General features: G+C 40.0%; 1 protein-coding gene across 4 annotated transcripts in view; it reads right to left on the bottom strand.

Moving 5' to 3' along the window:
* The window catches only part of UBR3 (ubiquitin protein ligase E3 component n-recognin 3), a 301116-nt gene that overhangs the window by 59388 nt on the left and 218887 nt on the right, over positions 1 to 22841 (bottom strand). For all 4 annotated transcript variants that reach the window (XM_077447962.1, XM_077447963.1, XM_077447964.1 and 1 more), the window contains 3 exons: positions 18847 to 18932; positions 8789 to 8894; positions 2477 to 2577 (listed from right to left, as the gene is read on the bottom strand). In XM_077447962.1, the coding sequence (XP_077304088.1) occupies positions 2477 to 2577; positions 8789 to 8894; positions 18847 to 18932 (293 nt within the window). The remainder of the gene's footprint in view (positions 1 to 2476; positions 2578 to 8788; positions 8895 to 18846; positions 18933 to 22841) is intronic.

The raw sequence follows: 22841 nt of genomic DNA, 5'->3' as shown, positions 1-22841 counted from the left end.
CCATCCCTGTGTGTGTGTCCATCCATCCATCCATCCATCCCTGTGTGTGTGTGTCTCCATCCATCCATCCATCCCTGTGTGTGTGTGTATCCATCCATCCGTGTGTGTGTGTGTGTGTGTGTGTGTGTGTGTGTCCAGCCTACCTGTGTCCCGAGCCTTTGTCCCGAGCCTCCGTCCCGTGCCTTGCCTCCTTGCCTCCGTGCCTTGCCGCCGTGCCTTGCCTCCGTCCCGTCCCGTCCCGTGCCGTGCCTTGCCTTGCCTCCGTCCCGTGCCCTCTTCGTCGGCGCCTCGGCGGCCATTGTAAAATTCAAAAGCTGCGCCGCCGCCTTCGCCTGTGATAGGCGGAACACTGAATTTCCCAGCAGCCTGTGTTCCGCCTATCACGTACATCGTATCATCCTCGTCCGTAGTACGAGGATGATACGATGTCCGTGATAGGCGGAACACAGGCTGCTGGGAAATTCAGTGTTCCGCCTATCACAGGCGAAGGCGGAGCCGGAGGCGCGGCTTTTGAATTATAGAATGGCCGCTGTCTGTCTGCTCGACACGCTGATCGAGCGGGCAGACAGCGATGACTCGAGTATAAGCCGAGGGGGGCACTTTCAGCCTCAAAAAAGAGGCTGAAAATCTCGGCTTATACTCGAGTATATACGGTATACCATTGAGAGCATTTGTTTTAGCTTTTTAGGACATAAAAAAAAAAAAAAAAAAAAACAAAGCTGCCTGTGCAGGCCTTTTAAATTTCTTTTTTCTTAGCCATTTCTGAAAATTACAGAACCATCCCCTTGTGTTTAATGGACAATTGTTTCTGTTGTCTTGGTATAGAAGGGTGAGTGAGCATTGTCATCCTCGACCTTGAACTGCGTTACTGCAGAATCACTAGGTAAAACTAAAGGGGAAAATATGTATGCATGCATGTATGTATGTATGTATGTATGTATGTATGTATGTATGTATGTATGTATATATATATATATATATATATATATATATATATATATATATATATATATATATATATATATATATATATATAATGCAGCCACCCACAAGGACTGGTACACTGCAATATATTATATTTTTATTTGCGTTTTGAGCTGATCCCTTGGTGTGCAGATAACTTTCTTATCTTAAGCCTTTAGAAAGCTTCTCTTCACTTACTATCCAGGGGGCACAACTAGAAGTGAAGGAAAACATCCCCAACATAGAAACAGCAATAAAAACTGACCCTTCCTAACCATATCGCAAAAAATACATTCATGCATTTGCACTGGCATTTTAACAGGAATGCTGACCACATTCCTCGATTCAAAGGCAGCCATTAGAGGGAGAATATCCAAAATTGTAAATGAAAATCAATTATAAAAATACAAGCACAGCAAGCGTGTAAAATGTCACTGAAAAATTAATGAAAATTACTGAAAATTACTCCCAGGTAAGCTTTGTCATTATAAAAAATAAACGTGTACCAAGTTTGATTATTTCCAACCACGATCAGTTCTTGCACTTTAGCTTGCCTTAATAGACATTTTCGTAGAGCAAGCCCATGCTGTGGAAACAAGGAATGGCAGCACAGCCGGAAGTTAAAAAAAAAAAAAAAAACCTGCTCAGTGGACGCGTTTCACACACATGTGCTTACTCATCACAGTGAGTAAGCATGTCTGTGTGAAAAGTGTCCACCGAGCAACTTTTTTTGGATTGATGTTGGTCATGGTCGGTTGATTTTATGGACTTTCAATAAAAAAAAAAAAAAAAAAAAAAAAAAATTTGATTTTACTTCCGGATGTGTTGCCATTCTTTTTTCCATTGGATTCCCCTGGCTGTGGAGCAGGCAGGCTCCCAGATCTCTTCAGCAGCTCGTCAGAACCTCACAGGTGGCTTTGAGCAGTGTGTTCCCAGCTCTTTCTCTCATCAGAAGCCCATTGCTGTAACCCAATTCAAATCCCAATGGCACAGGGTGAGAGGTACATTCCCATTACACTTCAAGTCAGGTCTTGAAGCCCAACTTCTGTAAATGCATTATAAAACTGTTACTGAATTTAAAATGCTTTCTTATTATCCATAGATGTGACCTCCAATTTCATATGATTTCAGCTGATTTCGGAGTTGCAAAATCCCTTTACTTTCAAGCATTTAAATGCATTAGAAATGTTAATCCAGCACTACACCAGTGAAATGTTTTGGAGGTCATGCAGAGGACTTGCTTTCTCTGCTCTGAGATTTGGCGAGTTTATTCTCAGCTTTTCCTTCAGGACCTTACATCTACACTGTATTGAATGACTGATAAAAGGGAGAATGACAGGGGACACTGATAAGCCAGTCAAACCACAAGTGAATTTCCAGCCCAATGTCACTTTATACTGATAAGGAACAATCATTATTTCTGCAGACAAATCAGACAACGGAACTTCCACTGATCAGACATTTTGTCCTTCTCACCCTGTCCAAACAATACCATAGAGCTGAATTTACATACCTTTGCGCAGTGGTTGGGGCATTGTTAAAACCTGAATAAGCAGCATGGAGGTCACGTCTCGGAAAAGCAATGGAACTTCGGCCCTCTCATCTTCACTTGTCCTGGGGAAATAAAAAAATACAGCAAAGACCATGAAACCATACAACAAAAGTTTTCATTATGTATTATGATGGTGGTGGAGTGTGATTGGATTAAAGGGGAGGGCAAAACAGCAGCTAGTGGTTACGGTAAATTTACTCAATTGCTATTGTGCTCTTCTACCTCCTCTGCACACCAAAATAGGATGTGCAAAAGGTGTCTAACCACCTTCTTACCTGATACTGGCAGTCACCAAACAAATGTTCGGTTTAAGCAAAGAGTTTTATTATGGCTTATGGAAAGAGACAGGGAGGTGTGCTGCAGAAATATCTAATGTAGGCTTTAGGAGAACTGATCAAACAAGGCATTCCTTTGAGATAAATTTTTTTTTACCTTGAGAAGGCTTATTTGGTGGCGTCAGTAGATACTTTATAGTAGCAAGATTGTCATTTAGGCTTGGTTCATACTAGCCTGAATCCATACTCTGTGGCATTGAAGTCGTATTTAAAGTCAGACCAAAATAGTGCAGGAACCTTTTTCTAAAGTTAAACAGACTTGTGTAGTATCAGTTAAGACAGCTCTCATAGGGAAACATTGAATTTCAAATGTTATCCGACCTGGGGTCTCACAAGTTGAATCCTATGTCGCTTCAGTCAGAAGAAATGACCCCTTTTAAAAAACCTAGCACACAATGCATTATACATGCATGGTGAAGCTCTGCTTTAGGCTCTACTGTACAATGCCATGGGGTGCCACTCACAGTGAATCACACCACACTTAGAGCAGGTGCGTTGCAATAATGAACATTACGGCATTAGTTTTAGCGTGCTTTGTCAAAACACACAAGGGTGAATGAGCCTTTAATTAGGGGTGACTGTCACCTTATAGGTCGGGGTCACACTCACACAGTTTATTCTATCTGATGCCAGCAAATTTATTTTTGGATAACAATACAAAAAGGGTATTTGTTTCAAATTTCTTGCACATAAAAACTAGAGTCAAGCAAGACTGCATAGTTAAGTCATTTGCTGAGGTTCAATGCCTAGGGTTGCAAGCACTTGAGCACGATACATGTTTGAATTGAGGATAAGTTAAAAAAAAACAAAAAAACTTTTGAATATCAACAAATGTTTTGGCCGTTTTTTCTATACACAGCTGACTGCTTTCACAGGGCTACACATAAATAGGCATTGAAAACAAAAGATGTGTCCCCAAATTAAGTTCTAAATAAGAAATTGGCAAATAGGCTAAACAAAGAGTGTTAATTGAAATATCACGCACACAGTACTCCAGAGAGCACGATTCCTGGAACCGCCAACTGGGTCACAAATTGCCATCACAGTAGTAAGCACAATGCTTTTAGACAAAAACAGCCCCTTGGAGAGTAACAAATTCATGAGCAAGCCGTTTAAGGCTCTAAGATGGCAAACTCTGCAGCTGAAGAATCTAAACTGGTTACATATATATAAGAATGCAGACAAGTACCATATATAGAATAATATATTTAAGAGGAAAACACCAAGAACCTCTTTTGCCTATAATAAAGATAGACAAAGTGAGCTGAGAGAAGCTCCCAAGGATGAATTCACCTTTGTTCTCCTTAATCTCTTAAGGATATATCCATGGATGTGAAAGCCCTCAAAGCATACAATTTAGGAAAAAAAGAAAAAAAAAAAGAGAAAGAATCCTTACCTGGCAAAAATGAAGGGTGCAAACCCCGAATCTTTTAAAGAAGATGGTAGGATGATCAATAACATAATATAAAAAAAATGTAGGCAGGGATGAAGATATGCCGTAAGGCAAACTGACGTACAGTGGGGCAAAAAAGTACTTAGTCAGCCACCAATTGTGCAAGTTCTCCCACTTAAAAAGATGCGAGAGGCCTGTAATTATCATAGGTATACCTCAACTATGAGCAAAAATGTGGAAACAAATCCAGACAATCGCATTGTCTGATTTGGAAAGAGTTTATTTGCAAATTATGGTGGAAAATAAGTATTTTGTCAATATCAAAAGTTCATCTCAATACTTTGTTATATATCCTTTGTTGGCAATGACAGAGATCAAACGTTTTCTGTAAGTTTTCACAAGGTTGTCACACACTGTTGCTAGTATGTTGGCCCATTCCTCCATGCAGATCTCCTTTTGTCTCTCATAGTTGAGGTATACCTATGAAGACAATTACAGGCCTCTCTCATCTTTTTAAGTGGGAGAGCTTGCACAATTGGTGGCTGACTAAATACGTTTTTGCCCCACTGTACAAGATATCAGGATCAAAATAATCAGTCCAACCAAAATCCACATGGCTAGCCATACGCAAGTATTTTTTTTGTTCAACCAACAGGTTGACTTGAATCTGTCCCGCAGCGCTACTGTATTCTTTACAACGGAGAGACTTCCCCACTGTCAGAAAACACTGATCTGCACTGCTGGCTACAGCTGACCGAGAGAAAATTTTCCAACAGGCTGGTTGTACACAAATTGAATGACAGATTGACTTTTGCACTACCAGCCTGCCCATACATGGATTGAAATGCAGCTGGTCTCAGAAGAGGATTTTTCTTCCAGTTTTCAGATCCAAACCAAAGCCTCTGGACTTACATAGCCCCTTTTAGAAAAAATATGCAGAAGGGAGGGGATGATAAATGGGAATCTGAAACACATGATCTTTATTCTAAGGTAGACTGCATAATCATGAGGGACTTACTTAACACCTTCTAACGTAGGGAGTTGGCTGCACAGCATGTAGCAGGGATGATCTCAAAACTTTCAGGATGTGAACATCTATCAGCCTCCAGATGAAGTCCAGTAGAGGTCAGATCGAAAAACTAAACAAGGGGAACTCTTTAACAACTCAAGAACTATTTGTCCTGAAGAACCAATCTCAAGGGATAAGCAAAAGGATACATTTGCTAGGGGACTCTTTAAACGAAGGGGGATAGGACTTTCCCCTTACCTAGTCAGAGTATGGCAAATCGTTTCCAGGAGTTTTTAAGTCTGAAAAGACCAACTAGGTGCCTTGGCCTGTTCCAGAATCTAAATAAGAGGCAGAAACGGAAAAGGACTGTGAGACTGCACGGTAAGGTGAACAATGCTAAAAGGAAATACCCCCAAACAACCCCACAAGCCCCAAAAGGGCTGTGCCGAGTAAAAAATATGCTAAAATACTAGGAAAGGTTACAAGTCCACAAGAGAGGACTTATTAGCAAAGATTTAATTCCAGCAGTTCCGCTCAAAGATGACCCAAGACTACTAGAACTAGATAGTTGTTAGAATCACATCTATACAAAGATTGCAGAAGATGGGATCCTCCATTATTACAAACTTCAAAAAATACCAAAAAACAGGAGACCAGCTCAGTTCATGAAAGGCCTCCAAGCTGTTCCACAAAGGGGACACCAGAAATAAAACAATACCGTGGACATAAGCGTCATCAAGCTTGTGGGTCAAGATGTTCAAGCACCAAAAGGGCTGCAGCCATCCGTGACAGGAAGAGACTACAGTATTCTGCAGTAAAGAGCGCAAGATTGAGTGCAATACCATTAACCAGGACCAGCTCCTACCATAGTAGACATTCCAGGGTGCAAAGTATACCAGTGAGAAGACACAGCTGAAGTAGGTGCGTGACTGACAGGTCTAGAGTGTAAGCTACAGTGGGAAACCTGAACATTAAAAGGGGTTGTAGACCTTCATGTTTTTTTCACCTTAATGCATTCTATGCATTAAGGTGAAAAAACTTCTGTAGTGTTGCAGCCCCCCAGTTTTACTTACCTGAAAGCTGTCATCTTCCGTCTGGGAACGAGCACACCAGCTCTAGTTGGTGTCTCGTGTCCTGATTGGATAGATTGATAGTGTCGCAGCCATTGGCTTTTGCTACAGTTAATCAAATCCAATGACGTTGCACCAAGGGACGAGGCCGAGTCCTGCATTCTTTGTGAATGGACAAAGATGCAGGACTCGGAAGCACGCCCGCACGAGTGTCCACCTTAGGAGAGCCTTGATGCAGGGAGGAGCCACCAGGAGCAGGGAGGAGCCACCAGCACCACTGAGGCACCCCAGAAGAGGCAGACTGGGGCCACTCTGTGCAAAACGAACTGCACAGTGGAAGTATGACATGTTTATGATTTAAAAAAAAACAAAAAAAAAAAAAAAACGACAGTTTACAACCCCTTTATTGCTGCGAGGTGGAAAAATACCAATGAACCTGGTATGATGACTTAAGAAATCCCCACCTGCAAAAGTGAGAATGCACTTTTATATTAAAAGGTTAAGCAGATGAGAGAGAGAGCTTCTGGTTTTAGGATCTGTGGTTTGAGTGGGATGTAGACGCAGGTCACCTACGAGTTACCATTGCAGTAGTGGATGAATGTTGGGGTTCCTTTGCTGGGGTTCAAAAAGATGCAAAAAAGGCAAGTGAATCAGACATTTCCTAGGCATATCCCCAGCATCCAAGGCATGTAGCCAAAATGCCTTACACAAATGAACAGACATCACCCCCATGCAAAACACAAGCTTATATGCTTGAAAAAGGCCATTACAGTTAATTATTTGTTCCAAAAGTTCCAAGACACGAGGGTTGGATCTTGTGCAGGAGGCAAAAAAATTTGAAAAAAATTTCACAAGTTAGTCACTGCTAACAGAATATGGAGAGTTACTCCAGTTTATTCTGAGACTTAAGAAGGGAATCCAACTGTCTTACAGTGAAATCCGTAAAGATAAGGACACCATCAACCTGTTTATAAGCAAGTTAATTAAGGTGGATGACTGAAGTGTAAAATAGTGGGTATAGACCACTTATCAAATTATCTTTCATTGACAGCAGGGGCCCATGACTCCATAAGTTATTTCTAGACTTGGTAGAAAACAGTTATTGATAATGACTACAATGGAAAGTAGAAAAGCAGAAAACTAGGCTCAAACTGTTGCAAGGCCTTGTGTACTCCCAAACCCTAGGGACAACTGCTCATGAGAGTGGTAGGAGGCTGGAGATGACCAAGTCACTGTAGACAGGCAGTGGCATGAGATCAGATACCAGATGATCCACAATGTGGGTCAGAAGTAGGAGCAGCAGTGGGACAGCGCTTCCTGAAGTCTGAAAGGCAGAAAAGAAGCATAGGGCATGCAACACTCCACCTAGCAGATAACGTCAAAACAGGGTTTTCTCAGCTTTAAAAATTAGAGTTAAAATATTGGTTATAGGAATTTGAGTGGCACCCAAGGATGCACACTATGAGGTAGCGACTGATGGTGAAGCCAGACCAGCCCGTTTTACTATATAATATTCCATAGACTGGGTCACACCAGTGGCTTTGCCACACTCTGGACCTGGAAAGCATTCTCCGGATAACACAGCACACAAAAGGTCTGGAAAGTGCCAGACTAGCCCACAATCTGGGTCTAGGTACAGCCTCAAACGCATTTGCCAAGATATGCTGATGGGGATAGTTACTGTGTAGAAACTAGCTCAAGCAGCATAACTGAAGTCTTGATTAAATCTATTGTGTATAGCATTGTCTTTATTGATGGAAACCAAAGATAACAATGGCTAGCAAAAATCTGGTTAGAGTTTCTCTCAACACTTAGTACCCCTAGGCATGACGGTTGGAGGTGTAGGCCGTTTTTGAACCTCCCTAAGGCCCAACGGGCAAAAGATAGTTGAGCGTATCAAGTCAAATGGGCTCATTAAGAAATCTGTCCAAAGAGCTATCATAAGTTGAAAACAAATGCAACCAATAAATTTATTCTTTAATATTTTTCCTATCTATACATTTTGTTTACCATTTTAGGCCTTTTAAAACATGTTACATTCTGTACATGCTACTTAAAAGGAGAAAAGGCTGCTGATTTACCAAAGTGCATTTCTCTTGCATGGGATTTTTCCCTTTGCTGACGTTGTTCATCTAAATTACATGTAAACGTTTTTTCTTCAAAAGTGAAACATTCCTTTACAAAATTCACTAAATTTCCTAAGCTAAATGCAAAATTCCTCACAAGTGACAATTCACTGTGCAAAGTAAACATTCTATTACTGTACTAAATCAATCTCAGTGTTTTTACCATAACCAGGGCCATATTTAGGAACTAAAATTAAAGAACACAATTTCCAGAACTTGGTATAGCACGTCAGAGTTGGGTGATGTAAAGCACAATTATTAATTTATACTTTATTCATATTTTTAAAGAAAACCTATTAGACATTCTTGAGGGGAAAAAAAAAAAAAAAAAAAAACTTACTGTGAATCTTTTTTATGCACCAGCTGAGTTAACTTCCTCCAGGGATTGTATTCCGCGTCAATGCTGTACAGCCTCATGTGCATGGCTAAAACATGGATGAGCTGACCTAAAAAAATAAAAAAATAAAAAGTCATATAAAAAGGAACTTGTCAATACAGTATCTGACGATAATAGGTTTACATTGAGGACATTTACAGGGTGACAGATTGGGTAAATAAAACAAAAAAAAACTAAAACAGATGTGTTGCAAAGATTTTTTCAAATCTCTAGGACTCAGCCAAGAAAGATCTGCCTATCTTTATAGACTGAACGAAAATACCTGGCTTATCAGCAGATAAATGCAGTTTTGACTCTGAGTGCCCGTTCAGACTGGTTCGCAGATCGCAGTGTAAACTGTCAAATGGTAAAGGAATTGGATTGCATAGATGTGAACACTAATGCGATCCGATTCCATCGAGGACCAAAAAAAAAGGGTCCTGCACCATTTTGATGCAAATTCAGCCAGTTTGTATGGCTGAATTTGCATCGCACAGATTACATGTGATCTGCACAGCAATGCGGTGCGAAACACATGCAACGTCTGTGATCGTACAAGTGTGAACCCAGCCTGAGCGCTCCAATATTTTCCAGTGGAGTGTTCTCTATAAGTTACGGGACAAACAACTGTTGTAACCCTCATAGGTGAGGTCAAAAGAACAAAGATGAATAAATATTAAAGTGAAGAAAGAATGATTAAACGTTAACATAAGTGACAATATGACACACGCATACTTAACATGTGAAAAGCTGTCCAGAAACATTAACAGTAAAGAGTTAGGACAAACCCTAGCCTGGGGGTTTACAAATAAATATAGCCCCAACCATTAAAAGCACCCCTGTATAGTTTGTCCAGACCCCTGTAATGTGTGACTTTCAGAAAATGGTGTATACTGCTGTATCATGTAGTGTGTTGGGTTTGTGTGCCTCCACCGACATCACAATATTAAAGTTAGCATAAATAGACAAAAAAAAAAACTTTTTTTGTAAGGGCTATCAGAGCCATAAATGTGAAATTAATTCACATTAGACAGCAAACTGGTCGGGGAAATGTTATGCTATATTATTGATGTTTATTATTTATTTTTCAATGTTTTATGCATGTGTGTATGAAGTATCGACTATGTTTTTACAAATTGTGAGGAGTTGCTCTTGAAACGTTGTTGCAAATTATATTTGCAAGGACAATAAATCTCATCTCTCACAACGGCTCGAGCATAGGAAACGATCTAAATTGCTCCGCAAAAATTTTTAAAAACTGACTTAACTATTTGCCCCGCAGAGACCCAAGATTAGATGATCATGTTGTGTTGTGTTTATTGCCTTCAAAGAGACATTCTCTGTGTTATTCTTTATGATAGAAAGCTATGCATGTGTAGGCCACTTAGCTACGAGCGTAAATGCAACTCTGCCTCATCTGACATAAACAGTGGCATTTAGCACATAATGTTGTATGATCTGAGGTCTAGGTAGGGAAATTCTGTGAATTACACACTATGTCCCTACACTCATTTGTCCACTTTATCTATGGAAGGAGCCAATATTGTCAAGTAGGATGGACTTTAAACATGTCTGCCTTCATTTATCTCTGGTACATGGAGGATTTAATGGACTAGTAATTTACACGCAAAAAGTAAGGATGTTTGTTCTCTTTTCAAATCTCACGAAGTGATGCACACTCTGCATTTCTACTAACGACGGCTATTTTCTGCACTTGCTGAAAATGTTCTTATTAAAAAATGTGCAGGCACCCAATTTAAGGACTGGTAACCTGCAAAATATAAATTTTTTGTTATTTGAGCTTAAATATAATTTAATGGAGGGCACAGTTATCCTTTCAACATATAAAACTGCAGGCGTATTCAATACTAACCCCCCCCCCCCCCCCCCAAGCCTTAGTTGCATTCCCATCTAAGACAGACGTTGAAATATCCAATTTTAGATTCACTGCATTTGGAAATAATATGTTAAATCTCAATCTGCTACTGGATTAAAGTGGAAGTGAAGACAAAACCTAACTAACTTGAAACATAGTCTCAGCCGTGTTCTAAGCCCCATCTATCTAGCCCTATAAAGAAAAAAATAAAATTACTATACTTACCTATTCTGAAGCCACCCCAGTCCAGTCTCCAGCAGCACCCTCTGTGTGCAGGTGAAAGAAAACGACTTGGAAATGCCTGAGAAGTGACATTACCCTTAGATTTACTATGGGGGCTTCCATTGTCGGCTGCCTCTCGTACACACTGAAGCTGCTGGGACCAGCCCGGGGTGGCTGCAGAATAGGCAAGCATAGCAATTTTTCCTTTACAGGGCTAGATAGTTAGTTAGGTTTTTGCCCTTCATGCCCACTTTAATGTTAAAATGTTCAACAAGAGACAAAGAAAAAAAAAATGTATATGTATGTATATATATTTATATATATATATATATATATATATATATATATATATATATATATATATATATATATACACACACACACACACACTTAAAAAACATAGCTAAATAGCTCAAAGGGGGCATACTTAATTTGACTAGTTATTTATAGAGTCTGCCAACAGGCATTCAAGCAGCACTGGACTTTAAAAGTCTGCAGCCTGAGCTGGTCTTTCCGAATGCTGTAGATGTGTCTTGCAGTAGATGCTTTTTAGTAAAACAGATTTCTATACATATTATTTTAAACTATTGTTAAAAAAAACAAAAAACAATATGACCAAAAACCAGAAGACGTTTTAATATGCGATTTCCTGCTTTAAAGTCATGACGGAAACATACCGGTGTGGGTTATATTACCAATGAAGCCAATTCACTGTTTAAAATTTAATGTAGTGCAGTCACTCATCTAATTAGATATCTGATGGCATGGATTAAACAATTAACACACTCATTTCCCTGTTAACTAAACCTGCAGTTATTGACAATTGTAATTGTCCAAGAAAGAATTACATAAGTGAAGGTTTAAGCTTCGTGAATAACAGTCAAAAACTGTAAATCACATGAAAAGGTTTAATTTACCATTATTCATACAATATACCATTTTCTTGCTTAAAAAGGAAAGTAATGGTTTCAAATCAAAATTTTTTATTTTTACATTCTTTTAAAAAAAAAGCAACAGTATCTTCTGCATTCTATAGGTGCCCCTCTCTCTTCTAATCCCACTGGTCACCCGTTTGTAATGCAACTCCTGCGCTCCTGGTTGCATTCCCTGCATTTTACAGAGTGAGCCAAGCTAAACACTGCACATCCTCCTCAGGCAAGAGCAACATTTTTTTTAGTCTTTTTCTGCAGAAGAGACATGCAATGTAATTAGGTTATACTTGCATAGACTGGTCCCCCAGCTGCCAAATAGCTTTCTTAGGCCTCATACACACATGACCTTTTAAATGCCACTTTTAGTGTGTGTGGGAGGAGGGTGCCTCTAAATGTTAGCCTACGTGTTTATGCACACAAAGGCATTTACTGGTATTTCGGAGGCAGAAAATTAAAAACCCAGGGCCAAAGCATTCAGGAGAGAGGCATTCCAGTGTCAAAAAATGCTTGAAGAGTCTAGGTGTGTCTAGTGCTGGCCAATGGAATGAACGCTCAAGTGATTGATGCGCCCAAACACGTTTGCAAAACATGGCTTTATGCACATTTTTGATGCTGCCTTTTCTTCCCCTTGAGAATAGGCATCTAGGGGAGGAAAGAAAAAATCCTGTGGGCTTAAGGCCTTATAATAGACCCTGGACATAACTGACACCAATACACTTCCAATGAATTCAGCCTAACATAAGTGTAACTGTCAGGCAGTGCAAAATTCCAGTTCACAAAGATAAAAGAGAAAGGCATGCAGGAAAATCTTCAGATTTTGTATATACCTCTCAGCACCAAATGAAAGTGCTCCTGGCCCCTCCCTCCTGTTGAGTGCCCCCACAGCAAACAGCTTGCTATGGGGGCACCCAAGCGGAGTCACAGCTCCCTGTGTCCATTCACAAAAGGAGTCACGACCAGGCCAAACCCCCTCTCCCTCCTGCTTGGCTGGCTGACTTTGATTGGCAGCAGTGGGAGCTAATCACGTTGCGCTGCTGTCTCAGCCGATGAGGAGCACAGTCCCGGGCAGCTCAGACAATCCTACAACATCGCTGGATAAAGACGGGCTCAGGTGAGTATTACAAGAGGCTGAGTCGGGCAGATGCCTGCAGAAGGATGTTTTATCTTAATGCATTGAATGCATTAAGATCAAACAGCCTTCTGCATTTACAATCCCTTTAACTAAGACTGACGGGTTCTTATTTGAAGGCCATTTCAGGAAGACTGTTTGAGAATACAATGAATACAATGTAATAGGGGCCAATGTTCCCAGTAATTATGTGTGTTTTTTTCTTCTTTTTAGAACAGAGATCCCTACTGGAAATCCCTAGCAGTGTGGCACCATAAAGAAAACATTGAAATTAAATGTAATATATGTTTCACTTGGTGGACTCCAACCCATCAGAACCTAGTAAGGCAAGCAACTATGGAATGTGGCCTGTTTGCAAAAGGGCTGTGAGAGCGAGAGTCTCCTCTGTATTATATAGAAGGACTTCAATAAAACATATATTTCTTCATTCTACTGGAAATTTATTTTAGCAAGTGCAGACAGAGGTTTAATATTTTTAACGTGATACTATGATTAAAACATTGAAATATAAAAGCCCCAGTCACCAAAAATGTAAAAATCAAAGGGAACCTAATAACCTACGAAAAAACAAAATTATGAATAGCCTGAACAAAGCAAAGCATTACTGGGAGGTAGAGCAGTTAAATTTAGTAGGCAGAAACAGCTTGTTCACCTTGTCACATTGTTTCAGAAGCTGACATAGGCAGGTCTATCAATCACTTCTCATTTACATTTCCCCAGTGCTTCTGTCCTCATAGCTCAATCTACTAAAACAGTACTTGACCTATTTGTTCCAACTGTTTTTCCCTGATGCTTTTTGCTGTAAAAGCTCACCTGGGACACTGCATTCTATTTAATGCAATATCTAATCGACAAAGTTAACACTTCTTACAAGACTATTATAGAGTGCTGTGCTTAATCACAGTAAAGACACCTCATTACCACCACAGTGAAACATACAGAAGAGGAGTGTCTCGATCACAGGCTCTTAATTGACTGAACGGAGTCTCCGCGGCAAAAGCGCGTTTTACTTCAAGGATGTCCTTGACTTTAGGAGGTCAACACCACATAGTTTAGTCAACAATCTGGATACCATAGAAAGAAATGTATTTTTAAATGTCAAAAAGGTTTTACAATGTAAAAAGTGGAAGCTTTATGTTGATTGCCAATCAAGTTTTGCAGATCTTGAGTACCGCATGTTTTTCATGCATTCTACAGTGAGTAAAGGTTTTTTATTTACAGGGCTGCGTATATGTTTACGCTCTTGCTTTGTAATGTTAATGTAATAATCAGCTGAACAACTAATTGAATATGAAAATAGTTTATAACTATTTTGATAATCGATTACGTTGATTACTTGTTTCAGCCCTACAAAGTTTCACCAGATTTTGTGTGCACCAGTTTCAGTAAATCCTCACCACTTTGTCTTCGGCAGAGGTTACCTGCTTGCTGGCAATCCAGGGAGGAACAGGGCCTCCAGCATTGATCTCCGCCTGCCACACAGGATCTGGAGGTGCACACCTTTCAGCCCAAAGAACCTGTGCCCAGTGTCCGTAAATATGAACTTCATCTTCCACTTAATTTTTCTTCACCTCTTGCCTAAGGCCCCCTTGCACAAGGGCGATCTATTTGTCTGGTTTTCATCTATCCGTTACAGATGAAAAATGGACAGAAATGCAATTCTATGGGCAAACAGATAATCACTCCATTATACCTGCATCTGTTCAAGTCCATTATTTTAAACGGGAAAAAGTCTCTGTCCGTTTAACCACTTAAGGACCAAGCCCCTTTCTGAGATTTGTTGTTTACAAGTTAAAAACAGTTTTTTTTTTGCTAGAAAATTACTTAGAATCCCCAAACATTATACATTTTTTTTTTTTTTTTTTTTTTAACACCCTAGAGAATAAAATGGTGGTCGTTGCAATACTTTGTCACACAGTATTTGCGCAGCAGTCTTACAAGCGCACTTTTTTTGAATTAAAAAACAAAACAGTAAAAGTTAGCCAAATTTTTTTTATATTGTTATGCTGAGTAAATTGATACCAAATATGTCTCGCTTCAAAATTGCGCCCGTTTAAAAAATAGGTGAAGATTAAAAAAATTCTACAGTTTGCAGGTTTTGAGTGACAGAGGAGGTCTAGGGCTAGAATTATTGCTTTTGCTCTACCGATCACAGAGATACCTCACGTGTGGTTTTGTGGTTTGAACACTGTTTTTATATGCGGGTGCTACTCAAGTATGCGTTCGCTTCTGCTCGTTGGGAAGGGCGCATTTAAATTTTTATTTTTTTATTTTACTCGTTTATTCCTATTACAAGGAATGTAAACATCCAAAGCATGACAGGACCTCTTAAATATGAGATCTGGGGTCAAAAAGACTTCAGATCTCATTTACCCTAAAATGCAATAAAAAATGCAATAATAAAAAAAAAAAAACTTCTTGACGTCGCTTCTGCCCTGCAATGATATGGAGACAGGTGGGGCCCCCATCTTTCCCTCACTCATCTCCATGTCACACAAAGGAGAAGATCCGATCGACCCCGCCGCTGCCGACAGCTCCGGTAAGCTGCGGAAAGCGTCTCTCTCCCGCTTCCGATAAAAGCGATCTTGCGGCAAATTTGCTGCAGAGACCACTTTAATCTTGAAGGGGACTGCCCGCTTTAGAAGATGATACCAGGGTTATGGCAGCTAGCTGCTGCCATGACAACGATATTCCTCGTCAAAGTACCGACGTATAACGATGGTGGGCAGTCCGGAAGTGGTTAAACTGAATGGAAGTAAATGGATGTAAATGAACAACATCTGTTTTTGCAGTGGTTGTTGCAGGTGACCCAAGAAGAGGAGGATCAGGACTGCTTTGTGCAAAACTAATCCACAGAGCAGGTTAAGTATATATATATGTTATTTTAAAAAAATCCAGCATTTACAATCACTTTAAGGGGTTTTTGTAGGGAAGATCATTATCTGAACCTAGAGAAGCTGAAGACTGGTGGTAATATAAGGCATTGTATTTAAAAATTATACTTCTTTAATATAAAAAGATGTATATCTCCAGTGTATATCCTACTTCTGAGTATATTATTATATACAGTGGGTATAGAAAAGAATCCCCTCCCTTTAAAATAACCACATTTTGTTGCTTTGCAGTCTGAAAGGAAGACAGTTTTTGTTTTATCCAGCCGTATTTACTCAGTGCAACTTATAACATCTAAGTGAAAGATACAACACCAACATGTGAAATAAAATAAAAAACAGAATCACGGATTTGGAAAAAGAATCACTCCCCCCTTATATCATTATTTTGTTGGACCACCTTTTGCTTGAATTACAGCCTTTAGCGTGTTGGGATATGTCTCCACTAACTTTGCACATCTTATTTGCTCAATCTTCTTTTCAGAACTGCTCAAGTTCAGTTAAATTTGATGGTTATCTTTGTCAACTGCAGTCTTCAAGTCATGCCACAGATTTTCAATTGGGTTTAAAGCTGGGCTCTGACTAAGCCATGCAAAGACATTCACCCTTTTCTCCTTCAACCCACAGTGTGGTCATTTTTGCTGTGTGCTTTGGGTCATTGTCCTGTTGAAAGAAACTTTCTTTCCATTGACAACTTTCTGGCAGAGGGCAGCAAATTTTCCTCAATTCTTCTTCTATCCAGACAAGTGCTCCAGTCCCTGCTGCAGAGAAACAACCCCTTAACAGGATATTACCATCTCCATGCTTTACTGTATGAATGGTGTTATTTGGATGGTGAGCTGTATTGGATTTCCACTAGAAATAAAGTTTGGTGTTAAGGCCAAATAATACAATTTAATTTTTTTCTGACCATAACACCTTTTTCCATGTGGCCTCAGAACCTTCAAGGTGTGTTTAAGGTGGTCAGATGAGACAAAAATTGAATTGTTTGGCCTCAAGAAATATGTCTGCCGGAAACCATTCCTACAGTAAATCATGGAGGTGATAATATCCTGTTATGGGCATTTCTCTACGGCCACGACTGGAGCACTTGTCAGGATTAGAAGGGAAAATGGATGGGGCAAAATACCATCAAATATTTTAGGAAAATCTGCTGCCCTCTGCCAGAAAGTTGTTAATGGGAAGAAGGTTTACCTTACAATATGACAATGACCCAAACCACACAACAAAAATTACCACACAGTGGTCGAAGGAGAAAAATGTGAATGTTTTTGCATGGCCTAGTCAGAGCCGCCTTGAACGCCATTGAAAATTTGTGTTACGAGTTTAAAAACTGCAGTCCACAAACAGTCACCATCAAATTTAATGGAACTTAAGCAGTTCTGCAAAAAAGAGTTGGGAAAATATTGCAAAGTCTAGATGTGCAAAATCAGTAGAGACAAATCCAAACACACTGAAGGCTGTAATTAAAGCAAAAGGTGGTCCAACAAAATACTGACATAAGAGGGGTGATCCTTTTTGTTACCAATTCAGTGATTGTTTATTTTATGACTTTTTTCCCTGATATGTTGATGTTATATCTTTCACTTGAACTAGTAAATACAGCTGGATAATACAAAAACAGTGATAGTGCCTGGGTGCAGCTCCAATATCTAAATTAATTGAAATAAATTTGTAGTCAATTAGGTGTGACTGGTCACCTTAGGTAGTTCTTGATTCTCTGGACAGGATTGGTCTGTCACAATCCCAGGATCGCAACAGACCAGGATATTTGCATAATCAAATATCGCTTTTTGCCTTTTTTGATATAAGGTTATCTGGTGATTTCCAAACACAACTTCTTTGGCTTTCCCTCACCTCTTTCCTTCACATTGACCTCACTAGTACATAGGCTGTATGCCCCTTGCAAGTCACACCTCATTGACTACAAAATATTTCCATTAATTTAAATATTGGAGCTGCTCCCAGGCACCATCATGTATTTCACCATGGACGCCCTTAATTTCTTCCTTCCTACCCTCGATTGTGGCGTCGGCCTTGGCTGCCCGCAGATCCATGTCCCCGCAGCTCACAACAGGGACATTTTCCAACCTTCCTCAACTTCCAGTTCTCAGCATTTCATGATCTATTTCAAAGCTGATATGCAAGTAATTTTTGGGGTGTCCGGCTTTTTTTCCCCTCCACCTTATCCTCATTTTATTGCTTTAAGTAATTTGGAGAATCTTTCATATTTGTTGTAGCTATACGTTCTGGATTTTCTTCTAAAGAAGTGGAACTTTAGCCACTAAGAGCATTTTTAAGCTTTTAAATAGTCTTTTTTTATAAATTATGCTTTTTACATCCCATCTTACACATGGATTTCATTCATCATGTGTAATAATGGAATTTTAATTGTTGTCAATTATGTAAATCAGCTCATCATATTTGCAATGTACCATTTCTCATGTGCAATTTATGAATAAACTTTTGTAATATTGTGGAATCATTTTCAATTGTGCAAACACATATCTCACGCAAAGTTCCAACCTGCCTTTTCTTATCATGGAGGCGTATGCTCATTTGACCATATGCTTCAAAGTCCCAAACCCACCCTCTTTTTATATTGGGATTGAATCTGCTTGCCTCTGCTGTTTACATGTTAAAAAGTGTGCCCAGCCAAAACTATTTTTTTTTCTAGTTTTGGATGAAATGGGGAGGATTAGAGGAACCATTTGGTTTTGATTTCTATCTGTGGCTCCATTAGAGAAATGTCCCCTCAATTACTAACAGCGACCAGTTTCATTAACAGGAGACAAGGGAAAATTTCCAAAAGCATCAAAACAGAAATAAAAAATAGTTTATAGTAAAGTATGGAAGAATAAAACTCCATCACCCTTTCTTGTGCTCCATGCCACTGTTTTAGATTTTCCACACACTTCCTGTCTGGTGAAACGTGTTTATACTAACAAGTTTTGCTTAAAATTTTAACTTACTCAGGCAAGATCTTTTCCCTCCAGCACTAGCTCCTCCAGAGCATAGATTGTCTCCACAGTGGACAAGTTCCAGTTCTAGATTTGTTCTATTGATATAAGAGAAACAGCTGTTAACACCATGGTATTTCTATGATCAGCAACATTAAGGCCTCATGCACACTGGACGTTATAAAAATGCCTGTAGCTTTGCTGTGAGTTTTTCAACGTTAGCGTTTACAAGAGAGTTTTTTTTTTTTTCAATGAGATCAAAAATGTTAAACGCTGGTGAGCCTTGTGTGCATGGACACATAAGATAACACCCTGGAGAGTTTATTGACTGTAGAAAAAATCATCTGAAGCCAAAAACAGCAGCTGTAAAAATGTCCAAAAAAAGTTAAAGTAGAAGTAAACCTTCCTATTGTTTTCAGCCAAGGAAGCTGCCATTCTGGGCTCGGTTTGATCTTCATCTGCCATAGTGCTGCACAGGTGATCAGTTATGGCACCAGCCATTTGATGGTTTGACAGTTCGGTTGAGAGCACAACCAATGTGACAGTTAGCTTTCCTGGCATGCCGGGAATGTAACTTTTTTTCAACTATTAAATGGTTGGGTTTACTTACACTTTAACCACTTCCCGACCAGCGCACGACGATGTACGTCGACAGAATGGCACGGGCAGGCATATTGGCGTACAGGTACGTCCAATATTCAATGCCACCCTGCCACTGGGAGCGCGCCGGCGGCGGCACGCTCCCGCGCTGGTCGGGACCCCCGTGAGTCCGGTCGCGGGACCCGCGGACTTGATCGCCGCACGGAGCGGCCGAATGGAGGAAATGCTGTGTAAACAACATTTCTATATTCTGCCTAGCAACTAGTGACGCTGATCTCTGCTCCATGTGATTGGAGCAGAGATCAGTGTTCACTAAATGAAAGCCCAACCCCCCCACAGTTAGTAACACACCCCTAGGAACACTTAACCCCTACACTGCCACCCACTGGTTAACCCTTTCACTGCCAGTGTCATTTACACAGGAATCACTGCATTTATATAGCAGTGATTACTGTATAAATGACAATGGTCCCAAAAATGTTTCAAAAACATTTCAAACCTGTTTGGGAGCCACGTCGCACGACCGCGCAATTGTCAGTTAAAGCGACGCAGTGCCGAATTGCAAAAAGTGGTCTGGTCTTTGACCAGCAAAATGGTCCGGTCTGCAAGTGGTTAAAGAAACACCAAATCTGCCTTTGAAAACGGCAAGGCAACTAATAAGCATATTGTTAATGCAACCCAGGAAATTGCAGCCATTAGGGCAGAAACTTCATTGCCTTCGCTATCCAATACATGACCCACTGGAACCAGTATATCCCACTTCCAGTGAACAGCTGTAAAATTAATCCCTCGCCACACCTATCTGCACAGTAGAAAATGGTATTAGCAAGGCTTCCTTTGTTATGCCATTCTATAGGTTCTGAAACGTTAACCTCTGATGGTACAAAACTTCACTGAGCAGGTAAATTCTCTGAAATACCATTTAGCTAAAAGTTGTGTCATTTATGTGTGTTTGACAAATATAAAGCATATTATTCTGTGAGAATGGGGATGTTAAAACAGGCGATAATTGAAGGAATTTAAACTTATGCCGCGTACACACACCCGGACTTTGCGGCAGACTAGGTCCGACGGACAATACGATCGTATGTGGGCTAATCCGAACGCTTTTCATATTTAAAAAATAAAATAAAAAAATCGACGGACCTAGAAATAGAACACGTTTCAAATCTGTCCAATGGACCAAATACAACGCAAGGGAAACTATTGGCTACTGGCTATTGAACTTCCTTTTTTAGTCCCGTCTTACGCCATCACGTTCAAAAGGAACAGACTTTGGAATGGACTTAGTCTGTTCGTGTGTGGGCAAGTCCGTTCATAAGGTCCGTCGGAACTCCACCGAAAGTCCGTCGGGAAGACCGTGGGACTTAGTCTGCCGGAAAGTCCGTTCGTGTGTACGCAGCATAACAATTAACTTCTCTAATCTGTTCCATTTTGTTATGTAAATATACCATTGAAAGGGTTTTGTTAAATATGATCCATAAGTGAAAAAAAAACCTGTTGATCCTGCCATCAGTTTTCTATGTCTTTGCTAAACGCTTATCAATTACCATCTTCCCCAAAAATGAAAGAAAGAAACAAAGAATAAAGAAACAAATGCAGCCACCACATCCAAGAACCTGTAAGCTGCAATAAATGACATGTGTTCTTGGGCTTACATACACTATGGGCTTGTTTACACTTGCAGTTGGGAGGGTGGTAAGAAGTGGTAGTTGAGCATTACTGTCCAAACTGTCACCAATCCCCCCCTCCCAAGCGGCAAAGGCAATCGGACAGGGTTATTCAAATGGTGTGATGCTTTGCTTTGTAGCCTGGGCCCACTGCTGCTGAATGTGACCTATTCAAGTGTATCAGGCTGTGCCACATCCGTTCTGCAACCGCATGCAATGCACACAGTTGTGCCTTCATGGCGCAGTATTTACGGGGGTTAAAATAAGCCTTCAATGACACATTCAACCTTAACTATTTTGGATTTTTGGACAAATGCATTTTTTAAGGAAACGAAAACAATTTTTTCGGGAGTAACAAAATAAATTTATTTTTCGGACGAAAACTAAATTTCGAAACAAAATATTTCAGTGTGCAAACTTCTACTCTCCCTCCTAATCAGTTGAGACACAGCAGCAGAGCCATTGGCTCCCTGCTGCGGTCAAAGTCAGTTATCAATTATAAGCCCATCAGGAGAGAGAAGGGGTGGGGGCCTAACGGCAGCTTCGCATCTGAAAGGACACACAGAGCTGCAGCTCAGCTCGGGTGCCCCCATAACAAGTACTTTCTGTGGGGGCACTTGACAAGACCGAGGGGCCAGGAGCAGCTAAGAGGGACCCAAGAAGAGCAGGGTCCAGGCTGCCCTGGGCAATACCACTACACAGAGCAGGCAAGTATAACATGTTTGTTATTTGAAATAAGAAAAAAAACAAGACTTTACAAACACTTTAGGGCCACAGTTTGCAAAGGCAGTATGGTAATTAGCAACAATTGTATTTCCTCCTGCAAAAATATCCCCCATGTTTCAGGAACATTTCCTGGATAAAAATAAAATATTATGAAATTGACTGTAATAGTGAAATGTGCGCATGATTTAGGTATACCAGCAGATTCCAATGACGTCATTTAACTCTTTAAGCTTCTTAAATAGGATTTCATGAATACAAAATTAATGCAGGCAATGGTCCTGAAATCTTGTGTCTGCAACTATTTTTCAGGCTCTTTAGAGATATTTTTCCATTGCTCACAGAAGACAGCCTCTATGTATTACCATCACTAAGTTTGTGCTGCTAATGCCACCCATTTCCAAGGGAATGTTTTAATCCTCTCTGCTCCAAGGAAAAAAGGCAATTTAAAGATGATAATACTCTTGCTCAGGGTTGCATCTGGTTTCTGCTGATAAGGGCATCCACTGGGAATTTACCGCTCCTCGGGCGATTCGCACGGCTTGCAAAATGTCTACAGTTGGCGCAATGAAAACACGGGCAGAAATTAAATGGATAGGAGCAAAATGCTGTTTTTTTGGTTCCGTTATATTTCAGTTTTTTTTCAGGAATGCAGAGTAACAGTGTTATAAATGCAGAAGTCATTATTATGATTTTCCAAAAATGCTTACCATGGATCTGGTAGGAAAGTAAAGCTCTGACCAGTCATTTGCATGAATACAGGAACTGTGCATTGTTTTTATAACATCACTGTTTCACTTGACACTTTATTAATGATTAAAGTTACTGCTTATAGCTAAATAATTACAAATTTGGAAGGGTTTTTACAGGACTTAGTTTATATTTTCTTTAAATGTTAATAAAACGTTCCTTTTCAGAGTTCAAACACTACAACTTCATTATCTGTGTCAATCAGGTTGTGTATGGTCTGCTAGTAGCACTGGAAAATTCTTAAAGTGGAACCCCAGGGTAAAA

Source organism: Lithobates pipiens, unplaced genomic scaffold, assembly GCF_037356315.1.
Source record: "Lithobates pipiens isolate NorthernLeopardFrog02 unplaced genomic scaffold, aLitPip1_a1.2 Scaffold_22, whole genome shotgun sequence".
NCBI lineage: Eukaryota > Metazoa > Chordata > Amphibia > Anura > Ranidae > Lithobates > Lithobates pipiens.
This window is presented reverse-complemented; position numbering and strand designations above follow the sequence as displayed.